This window comes from Grus americana, chromosome 21 (assembly GCF_028858705.1).
Source record: "Grus americana isolate bGruAme1 chromosome 21, bGruAme1.mat, whole genome shotgun sequence".
In the NCBI taxonomy this organism is placed as follows: Eukaryota; Metazoa; Chordata; class Aves; order Gruiformes; family Gruidae; genus Grus; species Grus americana.
In genome coordinates, this window is record NC_072872.1 from 1,971,075 (window position 1) to 1,988,810 (window position 17,736).

Here is a 17,736-nt window from a genome sequence, read left to right on the forward strand (position 1 = left end):
AAACCAACCCACCCTTCCTCCCACGAAGGATGCAGGGGATGGATGCTGGGGGTGAGAGATGCTCCTAAAAAAATTAAATAAAAAAAAGCCAACCCCATTCCCTTCTGCTTATGAGTTGGCTTTCAGCGCTGATTTACAAGCCGTTTCTCCAAAGGGAATAGCGATATACGGCATTTATCAACCAGAAACATACCTTAGGAAACCATGGAGATGCGCAGGGAAAGGGGAAAGCGGGGAGGAATTCTGCCCCTGTTCCTTTAAGCAGTTACTTGCTCCTTTCCTGATTGATGCTTGTTTTAATCTATTGCTCGCTGCTCTCAGGAGAGAAAAGAAGGGGTCTCTCTTTTGTGAACATGGGTAATGAAGCAGAGCAGTAGGCAAAAAAAAAAAAGGGGGGGGGAGAAAAAAAATTTAAAAAGGGGTTCCCCCTTTCTCAGCCGGCTGCTTGGGTGCGCAGGTAACACCCCCCGGCCCCCAGATCTGCATGTGAAATCGCCATTTCACCCCTGCACACTCCTTAATTGTTAGAAAAATGATTTGTGAAATTGCTTTCCAGCAGGAGTGTCGTGTCCCGTCCCCCCCCGGCTGTGACAGTCCGCTGTCACCCCCTTGTCCCCTTATCCACCCCCTCCGAAACAAAATTAGGGGCTGCTGCCACATCCCACCGCATTGCTTAAATAAAAATAAATAATTAAAAAAAAAAAAAGGTAGTTCTTTGCTTAGTGGCTGCCCGGAGCTAGCAGCAAGTGCTGCAGGAGAAAGTGAAGTTTTTTTGCCTGAAAGTGTCAAATCTTACCCCAATTCGAGGGGGGGGGGGGGGGTCGGGGGGGCGAGGGAAAACAAATGCTGTGTTTGATGTGAGATATTTTTCTCCCGGCGAGGTAACCCTAGAGCGGCGGGGAAGGCAGGGACTCCGGGCTCGGGTTCTTTAGTTTAATCTTCCCCCGGTGCTGGGAGAGCAGAAACATTTAATTTTCAACTTTATTCCCAGGCTCTTTCCCCCCATCTAAGCAAATGAAAGGCAAATAATTGAATTACTGCCGCGCTGGAGGAATGCGGTTGAGAAGGGGCTGTGAGGGGCTCCGACCTGGTCCCGCTCAGCTCTGCCCGTTATTTTTCTGCCTAAAACTTCGGGAATTGGCGTTTTTGGGGCGGATGGGAGGCAAGTCTCTTTATTTTCGTTTGCTGGAGCCCCAAAGTCGGGGCTGCGCCGAGATTTGGAGACTTTGGGAGCAACTTGACACCTTGGAAAGAATTTCAATGTTGCTTTTTCTTTTTTTCCTCGTCCCGTAGGGTTTTGGGTTTTTTTTTTTTTTTGGGGGGGGGGGGTGTTTGCGCAAATTTTAGGTGTGGAAACGTGAGAAAAACCAAATCGGGGCTGTGCAGCGAGGCGGGTTTAGGCTGAGCTTTGCGGCTGCGGGGAAAGAGGAAGAGGGTGAGCGATGAAGATGTGGCCGGACTGGGAGGGGTCCAGCCAGGGCTTTAATTTCAAAGCAAAACCACCAGCACCGGGAGAAAAGGGGGGGGGATTAGGGGTGGCGATGCCCTCGACGGGGACAGGGAGGAGATTTAGGGACCACATTTTGGGTCCAGACGGGTCAGAAGTGTCGCTGGCTGCTTTATTCCCCCCCTCAGGATGCTTTTAAGGGAGGGGGAAGAGAAGTTTCCAGCGGTTTGCACGGCAAGTCCTTTTACAGCTGCAAACAAAAGGGTTCGTGAGCCCTGGCGTCATGCCCCGCTGCGAGGAGGATTCCTGCCCCGCTCCTATTTTGGGGGGAAAACATTGGCTATTTGTTCAGCCCGTCCCGGGTCAGCGAGCGAGCGGACAGTTTGCGGGAGAACCGCGGGGAGCACCGGAGTCACCCACCCCCCTCGAGGCTGCTCTCCCCCCCGCCCCCCCCCCAAAAAAAGTGGTACCAGCTGGGCAGCTCGGAGCCCGTCTCTTAATTAAAGATGTGATGTTAACGAGGGAGACGCTCAGAGAGATACCTGGGGCTCGGTGAAGGAGGCGGGGGGGGCCGCTCAGCTGTTCCCAAACCCGACCCCATATAGCGGGGCTGGGGGGGGTTGGGGGGGGGATGCTGCGAGCCTGGCCCAGGTGCAAGCGGGGCAGGACGAGCCGCCTCCCATCAGCTGCCGGGAGGGGGGTGAAAGCGGCTCCGACCCCCTCCCGGGGGAGCGGGCTGCAAGGTGGTGAGTGCCGGGCTCGGGCGGGCAGCTGAGGGGGGTATTTTATTTTATTTATTTTAATTTTTTTTTTTAAAATCCATGCTGCAGCCCCCCCGGCCGGTCTTACCCCACTGGGACCCACACGGATGCTCTAGGCGCGCCCAACTTAGGGAAAAAAAATCCCAAACCTAACCCAAACCCAACCTTTCCTAAACTTTCTCCTCGCTCCTTTCACCCCAATATATTTTCAAACCGGGGGAGGGGGACCCCAGCTTTCCATCAAAAGGAAGACAAGCCTAGTAATGAATAATATCTTAAAAAAAAAAAAAAATAAGGCGAGCCCATAGCTTTGCCTGAGCGCTGGGAAGCTGCTGCCTCTTATTGGTCCCTCGGCCCCGCCGTGGTACCCCCTTCCCCGGCCATGAATAAAAGAAAGGAGCCGGAGCCTATCACAGCTCGCTCGTCCTCCCCACGGCCCCAACTTCGGCGCTTTAACAACTTCCAAACCCTCCATCTGACATTCCCCCCCACCCCTCCCTTCTTCTCCTCCTCCTCCTCCCAGCCACCCCCCCCCCCCATCACGAGCATCCCTTAAGCGACAGGCACCAACCACTTAAAAAAAAAAAAAAAAAAAAGGCAACAACAAAATAAGGGGGGGAAACTCAGCTTCCCCCCCCCCTCCGCCCTAAGCCCAGCCCAGCACCGAGGCAACTTTGGATGTGTCTGCTTCTCCCGGCAGCCTGGGTTACATTCCTCCGGAGCGCCCGCTCAGGCCGGTTGTGACATAGCCCTAAAACTTTAAGAGGAATTTCTGGTGGGTGATTTTTTCCCCCCCTCCTTTTCCCTACTCCCCCCCTCCCTTTATTATTACTTTTTTTTTTTTAATTATGCTTATTTTTTCCCTTGGAGCAAAGATTTCTCCCTTGTTTTGCAGCCGCGGGCTGGAAGAGTGAAGCGTTTCGGCTCCGAGGAGAGGTGTCCCGGCAGCCCCCCCCACCCCCCCCAAACCCCGGTTCTCTCGGCTTTCCCGGGGCCAAGGGGTGCTCCCCCCCCAAGCCCCCCCGGTTTGGACCGGACCCGCTCCGCCGCCCCAAACCCTCCCGTACCATGGCAGCTCTGCCCGGGACGGTGCCTCGGATGATGCGCCCGGCTCCGGGGCAAAACTACCCTCGCACAGGCTTCCCCTTGGAAGGTAGGTCTGGGGAAACACCTCTTTAAACCGCTCTTTTCCCTCGGTATAACCCCGGAGGGGGGGGGGCGGGCTGGGCTGCTCCGGGTGGGGATGCAGCTAAACTTTGCAGCTGGGGGGGTTCCCGACCTGAGCATCCAACTTCTCCCCAATATTTAGCTCCTTCTCTTCTCGCTGTAGCTGCTCCGTCCCCGCGAAATTACCGGGCTTTGCCTTTTTTAAAGTAGTTTCACGCATCCCACAGATTTTTGGGGGGCAGGTTCTCATGGTTTGGGGTTGTTTGTTTGTTTGTTTGTTTTTTAAACCTGCAAATGTCCCGACGATTTAACGTCCCCGAAAAGGTGGGGAAAACCAACCAAACTGATTGTTTTCAACTTTTTTTTTTGGGGGGGGGAATAAGAAAAATAACCCTGAGCTGGATGTATCCGCTGTCTGCGGGCAGCCGAGATGTCCTTGGCCGGGACTGGCGAGGGGAAAGGGGGGGGACTTTGTAGCTGTCACCTCGCTAAGTGTCATCCCCATCTCGCAGCGCATCAACTTTCCCCATCGTCTGCTTTTTCCTTTGTGTTACGGGGCTATTATTTCTAGACATTAAAAAAAAAAAAAAGAAAAAGAAAGGGGGGGGGGGGCAAAATTAGAGCGGGACCCTTCTCCCCGCATTTATTAAACAGGAAAAATTCATCCTGCCCGTGATCAAGTGGCGAAACTCAAACCTGTGGAAAACCACGCAGGCTGCAAAACATACAAGCTGGGGGGATTTGTTGAAGTGCTTTTCTGTAGCAAATGAAGTAAAACAGACGGCAAGGGAAAGGATCAAAGGATTACAACAATATTTGCACAACATGACTGGGAATAATGAAAAGAGAGAGCGGCCGGCGGTTTTAGTACCTCTTGAATGTAAAATTGGCCACTCGAGTGTTATCTGTCGATAATGATATATCCAGGGAGTGCTGGCCAAGTGACTTGGAATTAGTGGTGCATGATTCTTGTTAAATCGCGAGGCAATTTCTGGAATCGACTTTTCTTTGTATAAAGAGAAAAATCACCCACCTCGCCTTCCCTGTCCCTCGCCCCCTCCAGCCTTTCTGCAAATTACCCAGCTGAGTTCTACCCCCCCCCTTTTTTCTTTTTAATTTCCAGCCTGTGAAATCGTATTAATCTGCAAGATCTACATTGCGAGATATTAAACAAATTGGGGAGGGGGATTAACGAAGCGCTGGGTCCCCGCTCCGGGCGGGGATGCGCCGTGCAAGGTGGCGGGGAAGCGGCGCGGCCGCGGGGGGATCCGCGCTCGCTCCGCACTTCCCCAAACCGCTTAAAAAACCCTCCAAAACCACAAAAAAAAAAAAAAAAAAGCCCCAACATCCAAACAAACAAGAAAAAGGCCCTCGAGAATATTTAAAGGCGTTATTTCCAAAAGTTTGTGTGAAAACAGATAGCCCCGTAATTTGAAGCGAGAAGCGGAGTGCGCTTTTTGGGGGGAAATAGGAACTTTTCGGGGGCTTTGCCATGAGGTTTTAAATCTTTCCCTATAAAAATGTCGGCTGTGATTTAAAGCATAGGTGTGAAATGCCAAAAATATATAGAGACAGACACAAACAGAGCGGCCACCTCGGAGAGCGGGGTGATGGGCGTGCGGGTCACGGGCTATTTTTATTTTCCACTATCGATGGGAAAAACCTTCCCCGTGATGCGGGGATAAATACCGAGGCCAGGAGCTGGGCGAGAGATTTCTCCCCTTTTTAAAAATTCAAATACCGGGTGAGAAGCTGTAGGTGCAGGGAGGGATGTGCCCCGTTTTGTTGGATTTTTTCCCCTTAAAACTTTTTCCCCTTCCTTATTTTGTTTGTTGGGTTTGGTTTTTTTGTTTTTTTTTTTTTTCTTGCTCTCCAGTTTCCACCCCGCTGGGCCAGGGCAGGGTGAACCAGCTCGGAGGGGTGTTCATCAACGGTCGACCATTGCCCAACCACATCCGTCATAAAATCGTGGAGATGGCTCACCACGGGATCCGGCCCTGCGTGATTTCCCGGCAGTTGCGGGTCTCCCACGGTTGCGTCTCCAAAATCCTCTGCAGGTACCAGGAGACAGGCTCCATCCGTCCCGGAGCCATCGGAGGCAGCAAGCCCAGGGTGAGTGCAATGCGGGGGATGTGCTAAACCTCCTTCCTTATGGTAAAAAAAAAAAAAAAATTAAAAAATTAAGATTTCTTTTGGGGGTATAAGTTTTTCAGGTGGACACGCAGGGAAAGGGGCGGGAGGAGGAAGGGAAGGGGCTTTAATAAAGCTGCGGTTTGCAGGCTCAGATGGGTAGAAACTGGTGCCGAGTTGAAGGCTATGAATAAATTAAAGTGATGATTTTTTTTTTTTTTTTCCCATGTGCAACAAGTGGCGCGCGTTCAAGCATTTGCTTCGGCCCCGGTGTGTGGGGAAGAGGCAAACCGGGGTGTTTGGGGGAATAATAAATCTCTGGGTGTAAATACATCCCCCCCCCCCCAAAAAAAAATAAAGCATCCCCTGCACCCCTTCCCTGCCCCCCTGCCCCCCTGGGGCTCAGGATAAACCCCTTCTGGCTGATCTCCTCGGCCCCCGGAGACTCAACTTTTCGGGTGGCCAACATTTGGGAGAGGAGGGCCTTTCCCCAGCTTTATTTCCCTCCTTTTCCCCCTTCAAATCCCTATTCTCAGCCCCAAAACTACCAGCCAGGATGAGGAAGATTGAACTGAGCTGAACAGTTTTTCTTTTCAATTAAAAGCGCTTTTTCTTTTTCTCTTTTTCTTTTTTTTTTTTTCTCTTCTCCCCTTCCCTCTCACTGCACCCGCGGGCACGCACCGGTGTCCCTTGATCACAAAAGCAGGTTGCGACTCCCGACGTGGAGAAGAAAATCGAGGAATACAAACGGGAAAATCCCGGGATGTTTAGCTGGGAGATCAGAGACAGGCTCCTGAAGGATGGGCACTGCGACCGGAGCACCGTGCCTTCAGGTGAGAAGGCAGCTTGGCAAGAAGGACACTCCTAGGAAGACAGAGGGAAATTATTATCACCACTAAAAGTGTTTCCAGGGGATATAAGCATCCTCTTGGCCTTTGCTAGGGGAGGAGGAGGGGGGAAAAAAAAAAATCACCCCAAGCAAACTCACAGCAGAAAATAAACAGCAGGCGAGGGGGGGGTTGTGCCCTGGGCGCGCTGTGGTCTGGTGGAAAAACAAACACAAACAAACCAATTTTTTCCAATTTACTCCAACTGCCTTGAAAGCAGGGGGGGTCCGGGTGTGGAGGGAGCATGCACAGAGGGCAGACCCCAAATCCAGGGTTAAAGGGGACCCCGATTGCCCTGTTGGGACTTGCTGGCTCAGTGGGGGCTGCTGAGCAGTGTTTCTGTCAGCCAGAGATCCCCGTTGCCCCTGGAAAGTGATCTTGTACCCCAAAATTGGGTCTGCAGGGATGTGTGAGTTCTTCATGTCCTGGCTGAGAGTTCCCCTCTGGTTTGCGGGGGCTGAGCCGTCTCTGCAGGGTGCACCTTCCCCTGAAGCGGGATCCAGGACAGGGTCCAGGTCTAAATCCAGGTCTAAATGGGACTGGGGTGAAAGCTGGGGATCGGGGGGGCCTTTTCCCTGTTACAAAGCAGGTGATAACGCTGGGGGTGCACACCCCGGGGTGTTGCACCAGCTGTGATGCTCCCTGGGGTGTTGTGCGCAATCGGGTGCTGCTGGTGTCGGGTGTCTCAGCGGGACGGTCATGAGCGCGTCCAACTTTGGGTGTCCAGCTTGGCAGCTCGGTGCGATGGTGAGGGTGAACACAGGGGTGTTTTGGAGGGCAGACAGGTGTGTACCCCAGGGAAAAGGGGGTGCGGATGTCCTTTGTGGCTGTGTAAGGCCTCCTGCCCAAGCCGTGCAGCCCCGGCTTGGGTTTTCCCGGCCAGCTCCCACCTTGCCTTCCCAGGCAGCTTATACTTGCCTTTTTGTCTTTGACTGTCTGAGGTTTAGTGAGTTCGATTAGCCGTGTGCTACGCATCAAATTCGGGAAGAAAGAGGAAGAGGAGGACTGCGACAAGAAGGAAGAAGATGGGGAGAAGAAGGCCAAGCACAGCATAGACGGCATCCTGGGCGACAAAGGTAAAGGTGGCCGTGCGTGCCTCAGAGCTGGGCTGGAGGGGACATTTGGGAGAGGGGACATGTCCCTCCCAACCAAGAGTAAGACAGGGGATGGCTCCAGAGCCTCTTGCATTTGTCCTTTCCGAAAATGACTGATGGCAGAGTCGAAGGTGTGATGCAGGGCCCTGGGAGGGGAAGGTGGTACCCAGCCCCTCGGGCTGAGGATGCTTTCCCAGGAGGAAGAGTTGTTGGTTGGTTTTTTGGGTTTGTTTTTTTTTTTTTTTTTTTCTCTCTGGATCAATTATTTATAAAGAGGGAAAGGAGATGGCTGGGGGGAGGCATCTCTGATTCCTAAATGAATTTGTTAAACAGATTTCTCTCCTGCTCTCTAAGTGGTCCCCTGAAACTCTGGCTGACAGTTGACCGATTTGGCCAATCAATATCAATTAGAGAAGCTGGGATCGGTGCTGCGCTGGGGCTGCCGCAGAGCCAGCGGTGCCGAGGAGAGATGGGGGGTCCTTGGAGCAGAGGAAACGGGGGGTCTGCACCCCTAAATAAAATCAGGAAAAAGATATCTGGTGTTTCTGATGAAAGGCTTGAGGCCAGGCCGTGGAGGCGGGGGGGAGAGCAGGGGGCCTTGTTATCATCTCCCATGGTTGGTGCTTTCCTCTCGTGCGAGGGAAAATTAAACTTTTTAAAGCTCTTGTGCTGTAAACGTGGGGTGGGGGACAAGGCACAGCCGGAGCCGGCCACTGCGGCGATTGTAATTTTAGTTTTGGCAAGCTCGGTGGGGGTGATGATTCCCCTCTCCTCCCCCAAAAAAGGCGGAAAAGTGACATTTTTAGGGTGCACAATTGAGGTTTGTCAATGAGGGCGTTTTCAAACACGGGGAAGTTTTAAGCAACGGGAAGGAGGAGCTGCTGTCTCAGTTTAGGCAGAAAATTATTTCCTTGTGTCACAGAGCTCAGTGCTTTTTTTTGGGGGGGGAAGACAGCAATTATACAAGTCTTGGGGATGGGCTTCAGGGAATTCGGGTTTGCTATTTTTCTCCAAAATTGATGGCAAAATGGTGATGGCCCAGGCCTGTCGGGGTGCAGTCGGTTGGAGTTTCGGGGGATTTGTGATATCGTCGATGTCGGACCAAGAGGGAGCGGGGCGAGAGTTATTTTCTGTGTGGAGAGGGTCCCCAGTCCGGGTGTGGGAAGAGGGGGGGATCGCTTCCCAAGTTTCTCACTAGCTACGAAGTTTTCCCCATTTTGGGACAAAGTGGGTGAGTGAAGGAATATTGAAGGGGGGGGGGGGGAATTTGGGGCAGAAAAAAAGCTTCTCCGTGTCACCATCAGACGTTACTGGGAGTTTTAAATGAAGGTGCACAAAAGGGGTTTCTTAAGGATCCGATCCTGGTTTGTTTTTTTGTTGGTGTTTTTTTTTTTTTTCCAACCTTGAAGATGAACTTCACTTACAAAGACCTTCAAGTCTATTGAAGCTTTATAAGCAAAAGATTCCTGACCACAAAAGCAAACAGTAGAAGAAGGGAGGGGGGAAAGAAAAAAGGGAGGAAAAAAAAAAAAAGAAAGGGGGGGTAAAGGGGGGAAAACCCTAGGCTGCCTTAAAAATGGAGTAAAGGGATGGGGGAGGGAGGGCTTGTCTATTCTCATTCAAAATTCTGCAAGGAGGAGAAAAAGTTTGGACAAAGGGCCAAGGAAGGGAAGAAAGGGAGATAAATTATTCAAAACTCCCTGCTGTTAGATAGTTTTGTAATATTATAGGACCGTCTGTTGGAAAAAGGATAGCCGTTGGACGTTGCAAAATGTTGCTTGTGATTTGGAAACAGGCGATGCTCATTTGCAAATCGGGGCTATTGTGTCCGCGAAAAGCTCCCCCCCCCATCACTTTGGGGTGTTTTTAATTTTATTGGGGTCGGGGGGAAGAGATTTTTGGGGTTAAGATTTATTTCATTCGAGCCTCGTCGCTCAAAATATATATATATATATATATAATTTTTAAGCTGCGGAATGATTTTTTTTTTCCCCCTTGTCCGCGCGTGTTTTCCCATCGCCACCCCCAAAACAGAGTGAAGGAGCTGGAGGCTTTTTATTCCTTAATAACATGCAGAAGTGCGTGTCAATAAGCAAAACAAAACGCTCTCTTCCTCCTTCATGGGTAATATCGTCGACAAATAAAACACGAGCCCCCATTTCTTTATGAAACCAGCCCGTTTTCAATCGAATGCTAATTTGGGCAAATTCCTGATGCCGGATCCCGCGGAGCGCCGCGTTACCTCCGAGGCTCCGCTCCCTCTCCCATCCCTTCAGATAAATCCCGATTTCTCCCTAATTTTTTTGTTTTTTCCCTCCCCCGCAATCGCGTCCTGACTCCGTAGATTTGCGGAGAAAACACCCCAAAAGAGTTTGATTTAGGGTTTTGGAGCGGGGAGGGGGGGGGCAGCATCAAGAGCAGAAACAGGGATTTGGCACCGGGTTGGATCCGAGCGCTGCCGCGATCGCCACGAAATCGAGAGCAATTAAAAAAAAAAAAATTAAAAAATAAAATATTAGCGCCGTCAATGTATATTTTCACGTCTGGAAAAGTTTTAATGGCCCCAATTAAGGTAATTGATGATTTAAGTTGTAAAACACTCAGAGGCGGTGAGCGTGCGCTGTGTATTTTTCCTTTTATTTTGCGCTCGGAAATAATACAACTCTTTAGAGATCTCTTCCCCCACCACCCTACCAATTTTCCTGAGAGGTTTACAATAAAATAAAAATACTACCGCCCTCCTGACACTTGTTCTCCAGCTCTGCTTTTACTGCCTGGGTGTGTAGGTTTGCGCCTTTTTTTTAAAAAAAAAAAACCCAACCATTTTTATTATTATTATGGATGGGGGAAAGGGGGGGGGGGGCGAAAAAAAAAACTTTGTTTTGGCCTTTTTCCTCTTGACAAACGCCTTTGCTCCATTTGCGGGTTCTCCTTGCGGGGAGCCGGAGGAAGACAGCCCTAAATGCTCTCTCTTTTTAAGTGTTAAAGAAAGCTTCCACCCTGCGCCTGTTTCTTTCTATCGTCTGCTTGGCATTTAATAATGTTAAGACTTATTAGAGCTGGTAATGAAAACTGTGGCTGTTGAATAGGGAGCTGTGTTGGAGAAGGGTGTAATAGCTCCAAGGCATGCTAAGAAATGTATTTATCCCCAATCAGTACTCACTCTCTGAGTTCCCAGCACAAACGTTAAGTTGAAGGGTTTTAAGGCAGATTAAATTGAGCCTTTATTTCTTTGCACTTTCATCTTTAAACGGCTCACTCCAGCTAGCCCTGGGCATATATTCATGAGGCTTCACTTTATTTTATTTTTTTATATATATTTTTTTATCCTTGTTAAGGCCGAGTTATTATTATTTTTGGTTGTTGTTATTTATTATGACTGGTGGGGTTTATTAGGGAGGGTCACGCGTGGGTGATGCGCTGTTCTCCTGTACCCCGCAGATTCGAGGTGCTCGGTGGGGATGGAGGCGGGGGGGTTGTGTGTCATTTGGGGAACCCCAAATCTAAGGGGGTGCTGGGGAAGGTGCTCAGCGTTTAATGCGGGAGGGGCGAGGCCTCATCCTGGCGGGGCATTAATTGCAACCAGACGCGGGTGAAGTGGGGGGAGCGGTGGGGTTATGGGGAAGGCGATCTGCTTGCACTGGAGGAGAGGGAAGTTCAGCGGCTCTTTCCCCCCCCCACACCCCTTCCCGCAGCGTGTCACCCCACGGCCACGGGTGGGGGCAGCCGGTCCTGCCCCCTGTACCGCCCCGGGATGCAGGGCAGGATGCCTGCGGAGGATGCTCAGGGTTTGGGGCGGTGCTCGCAGGGTCCGGGGCAGCGGGGGACCCGTGGCGTTATATCTGGGGGGAAAACACGAGGGGGGTTTTATTCATTTTCTCCCCTGCTTTATTACACGGAGTTTCTTCCACCGATCGATTTGGCTTCGGTACCCACCCCCGCCCCGTGGCAGCGTGGAAATATTGCGTGGGATGGGGAAACCCGAGTGTGAAAGCCGAGGATAGCGGAGGGGGTTATTTTTAATGGAGGTGGGAAACGCGTACAGGTGTGAGCAGCACTTTGCGGGGGGGGAATATTTGGACCCTTAGAGGTGATAACAATTTAATTTAGTAGCAGTCGCTGCCGCTTCTGCAGAGTTTTCGCGGGGGCTGGAGACAGGAGGAAGATGTTTGGACCAGCTCTGCAAGGTCCTGCCAAATTTAATTAGGCTCGGGGGAGGGAAGGGATAGGGAGAAAGAGGGGGGGCACCCCCCCACACACACCTGGAAAGGGGCTTTGTTTCCCAGGCTGGGGGGGGGGGAGAGGGGCTATGGAGTCAATTTATCAGCAAACAATCTGCATCGATTTAAAACCAACAAGCGCTTTCTCTGTAAATGTATGTTTAGAAGGGAGATGGGGTTGGGGGGGGGGGGGGAATAGACACTTCATCAAATCAAGGGATTACGAAAGGTTGGCAATCTAATCAAACAGAGACCAGGCGGGATTTGTGAGTGTTGCGAGTGGGATCAGCTCTAATAATGGGGGGCAGGAAAGAGATAGGGTAGTGTCAAGCAATTCATTGGCTTTAGGCTGAGTTATTCTGTGCATATTTCAGGGAGAGAGAAGAGGGAAAAGGAGGAGAAAGGGAAAAAAAAAAAAGGGAGAGGGAGAAGGAAGGGGGGGCTGGATGTGAGCACACACGGAGCTTACATGTCACAAAAAAAGCTGAGACAAATGAGGTACAACAATAAACACAGATAACAATTACAAAGGCAAACAGTGGCTTTTGGGAACAAGTAGCTGCAGAACCTGGTCTACATAAACAAAGTAGGCAAATGTTTGCAAGATAAACTCCTTCCTAAATCAAGTGTGACGGGAAGGAGAGAAGAGAGGAGGAGAGATAAGGTTGGAAGGGGGAATAAACGAGTATAATCTAATACAAGGCGTTTTAAAAAACAAACTTAAGACAAGGATGCGGGGAGAGAGGTTCAATTATACAGTAGGAAGTGAAATAATATAAGGGAGATGTTTGTGATCCAGGGTTTGTTTGTGTTTTTTTCTTTTCTACATCATCCCCCCCCCCTTCTTTGGGGGAGAAGAATAGGTTCAATTATAGACCGGGGAAAATAGAAGGCAAATATTGGTATCAGGAGCGCTGGCTGGCAGGTGGGGTGCCCGGGGTTCAGCTCGGAAGGGAAAGGAAACACACTCTAGCCGTTAGGATCTATAATTTGAAGGTGGATGGTAGATTACATTATACTGGGAGGGTTAGGAAGTAGATATTTGGCGATGCGGGGGAGATGGATGCCGTGATAGGGGAGAAGAGGAAGGAAGCTGTAAGGTCTATTTCTAATCCGAGGTTTCGCCCGTAATTGGGGTAGGAGAGAGGAGGCAGAGATTGAATTAAGCGGCAGGAAGGCTGTGAGGCAAATGTGTGATCCAGGTGTGTGCAGGGGCTGTTCGGAAACAAACAGATCCCCCCCCCCCAAACCACCTCTCTTAACCCCCAAATAATTTAAAGAAGTAGTTTAAGGCTGTGTTGGGGTTTATTCTCTTTTATAGAGACGTGTATATATGGATCTCTCCAAATGAGAATTGTATATAAGAGGGGAGAGACGTGTCTGCAGTGTGGTTAAAGGAATTAGATATTTACCAGTTTGAAATAAGCCTGGTTATAAAAAAGGGGAGAGAGAGAGAGACACTGAAAAGATGAGACGGGAGAACACTTCAAACGAATTCATCATCTGGAGTGGTGAAGGGGAGATTTAGAGACAGTATTGGGAAGTTATTTAGATATTAATAACATATTTTCCTGAGGCGTCAGGAGTGCCTCCATACGCACTTTTTTCTCGCAGCTATTTGGCTGGGTGAAATATGGGAGACCCAAATGTTGGGAAGAGATAACACAATCAGCCTAGCCCTGGTCCTGTGACTGCATCATAGCATTAAACCCGGATTAACCTCCCCTTTCTCCCCCTCCCCCTCTCCCAGTTCTTCCCCCCCCCCCCCAAGCCCCCCCGAGAAGCTTTCCAAATTTTTCAGGGGAATTTACATGGCAGGATTTTAAAGCACATATAACACTAGCCTTAAAGCTGTAAGGTACTTACTCGAGCATTAGGGTAAGGCGGGGGGGGGAAGTATCTTTCTGAAAATTACGTTTGCTACAAAAGAAATAAGCAAATAAGGGACCCTCTTAAGACCTGAGCTTTGGAGATATTATATATTTATAGAGACTATTCTGGGGAAAAAAAAAAAGCGCATTTCAATCAGCTGCCACATTTCTCTCCACCAGTGGCTTTTTTTTTTTTTTTTTAAATTTAATATGGACTTCAGTCTGATTTGGGCTCTGTTTTTTGGGAGGCGAGAAGATGCTGGGGGGGGTCCCAGGCCGGGAAGCAGGGGGGAGAACGGGGAGGGGGAACCCCCGCGTTCCCCGGGCGGGAGCTGCTCCTGCCCGGCCGGGCACCACTTCCCCCCTCCCAGGAGGGATGAAAATGCAGGTGGAGGAACCAGAGCCCTCAGGGGGTGGGTTTTGGGGGGGGTTTCTGTCCCCTCCTCCCCAATCAACCCAGGAAAAAAGAAGAAATTAAGGAGATGGGATGCGCAGGTGCAGCTCACGGAGGGAGGAGAGGTTGGGATCGGGATGCGGCTCTGCCGGCGTGCCCGGGGGTGGGAGGTTAGCTGCATCCCCCCCAGCCTGCCGGCATCTCCCCTTCCCCAAAAAACCCCTCCTCCTTCCCAGCTCATCCCGACCCGGGGATGGTACTCGCTCGGGAGGGCTCGGCTGTGCGCTCACACTTCGCATGATCTTGCCACAAAAGAAATTAGATGTCAGCTAATGCCTGGTTATAAAGACATTTGTCATCCGGAGTTGGGGAGAAGTGGGAAAGAGATGAGGAGGTGCGGGGGATGGCGAGAACCAGAATCGGGGCTTGCTTTTTTTTTTTTTTTTAAGGCAGAATATGAAGGTGCAAGTGATGATGATGATATTTTGGGGACACAGTCTGGGACTGACACCTGCACTTGAGCGGACCTCAGGGCTGTCGGGAGAGGGGAGATTGCACCTCCTTGGAGGGGCTGGGAAGGGGAGAGGGAGGGGAAAAAAAAAAAAGAAAAAGTAGGTGAGGAAAAGTAGAGGCAGCTTGAGGAAATTGAGAAGCTTATAGTCTTTGATCCTTGGATGCTTTTTCTTATCAGAAACATTTGTGGTGACACCGGTACAAAGGAAGTTCATCATATTACAGACTGCTAGGGCTGCTTGCAGGAATCACTGTCTATTAATTAGCAGGCGCTCTGTCTTGTGGGACATACTAGATCTGAGGCTACATATTACTTGCTTGGATGGCTCTGGGTCCTGTGATGAATTGTTGTAAAGGGCCGTTGCTGTTTATAGGCTCTGCAGGGATAGCCAAGGCGGGGGGGAGGCGGGGAGGACCCTCGGCTCATTCATGAAATATATCTATATCTATCAATCTATAGCCGGAGATGGGGAAGGGGGTCGCTCATTCATGAAGTCTGCAGCTGGGGAGACATCTTAGCTCATCCATTTTGTGTGCGGCTGCGGTCCCGGCCGGGCTGAGCAGCTCTGGGGTTACGGGAGGGTTTGGGGCTTGAGGTGAGGGAAAACGTTTGTTTAAAAACAAAACAAAACAAAAAAGCTAAAAAAGACTAGCCAAGTCTTCCTAAAGAGAAGGCAAGTGAGGCGAGGAGGTCGTGCTGGAAATGGAGGGTTTCCCTCCCCTCAACAGCATCCCACCCGAGGGATGCTCCACTTGCACCTCTACCTGTCAACGTAAAAAAAAAAAAAAAATGTATTTTTTTGGGGGGGAAAAAAGCTGGAGTTCAAAGAGGGGGCTGCCTTCCCTATGGCTGGTCGGTCCCCCGCTGCCCTGCCCCGCCGGAGGTGGGCTGGGGGGACGCGGGGAGGACACGGAGGGATGCTCCGCAGCCCCGAGGGAGGTTTCGGGGGGGCTCGGCAGAGACAGGGGAAGCGCTAACTATTTTTACACCCTCTCCTCTTCAAGTTAGCTGTCCCCTGCCCCCGGGCTGGCTCTCGCTGTCTCTGGAAGAGGGAGGAAAAACCCTTCTTGGTTTTCACTCTTCTCTTGGTTGGGGTTTTTTTTTGTTGTTGGGTGGTTTGTTGGTTTTTTTGGTTTGGTGGTTTTTTTTTTGTCGTTGTTGCTAAAATTGGAAGGCAGCACTCTGCCTGACCCTGGGGAGCGGGGCTGAGGGCAGGGCGGCCGGCGGGGCTCCCTCCCGGGCGAGGTGCGGGCAGCTGGGGAGGGAAGGGGGGGGGGACACCCGGCAGCCTTCAGCCTTCACTGCCTTCTTTGTCCGGAGCCCCTAAAGACCGCGGATCAAAGTGACCTGGTGGCATCTTTAAAGGAGGGAGAGAAGAGGGCGGGGGGGCGGGGGGGAAAGCCAGTGATGAAACTGCGGTCCCCAAACCCGGCGGGGGTGTGCGTGTCCGAAAAACCCCCATCTTATTTTGTTATTTTCGAAGGGAATTTCCATTCCTGCCATTTCCATTTGCGTCCAAATCTGGAGTGGAGGGGAAAGTCCGGAGCGACCGCAATTCTGTGATTTATTTATTTATTTATTTTCCATTGCCATTATGGGGACGAATTGATTTGCATTTTTATTGGGAATTAAAGGAGAGGGAGGAAAGTTGACTCGACAGGATTGCTCAAGGAGAAGCTGCTTTTGAGCAACTCCCCTCCAAGTGAAGTTAAAAATACTCGGGTGATTTTCGCCTTGCTTAAAGTTAGAAGGGTCCTTAAATCGTCCGCGAAACTTCCCACTGTTAAACAACTTCGTAAAGATTATTATTTTTTTTTTCCTTGTGAAAACTCAATCCAACCAAAGCCTCGTCTTGCGCTTTAATAAAGATCCACTGGCTGCATTATTTTGCATTTTTAAATGTATAAACGTTTTTAAAAGGAGAGGGTGAAGGCACAAAGGACACTTCGATGTCGAGGGATATTCAGGGGACAGTCATGTTTAAATTCCCTACAATTGTCTCCGGCACATTTGATTGCTCGGAAAAAAAAAGAAAGAAACACTGACATGAATAGGAATGGGGGCTGGGGGGGACGGGATTAATAGCCCCCAACCTTTGTATGGTGTAAATTATCCAAGAGATGGCAGATAGCCGGAGCTGCCGGTGATTTTAAAGACTATATATACACATATATACACCCACGTATAGACGCGCGTTTTTAGTAAAAAGCTGGCGTTTTCCAGAGGGATTCGTTATTTCTGTGCAGTAACTTAATTCTTTTAAATTCTCGCCCCACTTCTCGAGAAGATGCCTGTTTGATGCTAAATAGCAGCAAATTGAGCTATTTGAAGCTGCTTTTTTTTTTTTTTTGAGAATATGAATATTTGGTTTGTACCTTGTTGCTCTGTTTCTTTTTCCTGGAGTTTTCCCCTTAATCTCCCTCCAGCCACAAACCCTCCCTTGTGCGTGCGGCTGAATATGCTCGCAGCGGGTAAGCTGCAATTTCCATTCCTGAAACTGCAGCAAAAGGAGGAGAAAAGTTTGGGTTGTTTTTTTTTTTTTGGGGGGGGGGTTAACAAATGTTGTTTTTTAAACAAACAAAATAACCCAGTTCTTGCCACCCCCTATTCACTGGGGGGTATGTAAAGAGGGAGAGACGGTACAGCCCCAGATTAAGATACATCTAAAGGACGAGGGGATCCAAGATGGTTAAATCCAAGTGATGTTTGGGAGAAAATTATGTACATATAATGTCAAAATCACCGTTCTTCTCAAGGGAAATTGCTCAAAGGTTAATAGTGCAGAGATGGACAATCCTCCCCATTTCTGCTTGGCAAGAGCGTCTCAGCAAATCTCTGTCAAGGAGAAAATCGGGTGGTGGTTGTGATCGATTGGTAAAGAGTAAAATAACTTCAGCGCAGAGCAGAAAGCTGGTCGGGTTTAGAGTTCGGTTGCAAAGAGTCAAGTGTCCCCCGCGGAGAAAAAAATATCCCCGTCAGCTCATCGCGCAGGAGGGAAACCTAAATATTGTAATAATTTTTTCCCTGCGAGGCAGAGAAACGGGCAGGGAAGGGAAAAAGCGGAGCCGAAACCCCCGCGCCCTCGCTCCTCTCCCGGCTGCTGTGACTTCGTGACTTTTCTCTCCGATTTTAAACTTTACCCAGGCTGAATTTGATCTTTTTAACTCTTTTGCCACCCCCCCTCCTCTCTCCCCCCTCCTTTTCTGACGGTATTTTTTCTCACTCTGTTTTCTCCCCTTAACCTCCTCTTT

General features: G+C 50.2%; 1 protein-coding gene across 4 annotated transcripts in view; it reads left to right on the forward strand.

Annotated features, from left to right (window-relative positions):
• The first annotated feature begins 3,276 nt into the window (after positions 1–3,276).
• PAX7 (paired box 7) overlaps positions 3,277–17,736 on the forward strand; it is a 100,511-nt gene continuing 86,051 nt past the window's right edge. For 2 of the 4 annotated variants that reach the window (XM_054849703.1, XM_054849705.1), the window contains exons 1-4: positions 3,277–3,361; positions 5,252–5,487; positions 6,209–6,338; positions 7,340–7,468. In XM_054849703.1, the coding sequence (XP_054705678.1) occupies positions 3,277–3,361; positions 5,252–5,487; positions 6,209–6,338; positions 7,340–7,468 (580 nt within the window). Of the gene's footprint in view, positions 3,362–5,251; positions 5,488–6,208; positions 6,339–7,333; positions 7,469–17,736 lie in introns of all 4 variants that reach the window. The other 2 variants (XM_054849704.1, XM_054849706.1) reach the window with 2 other exon arrangements.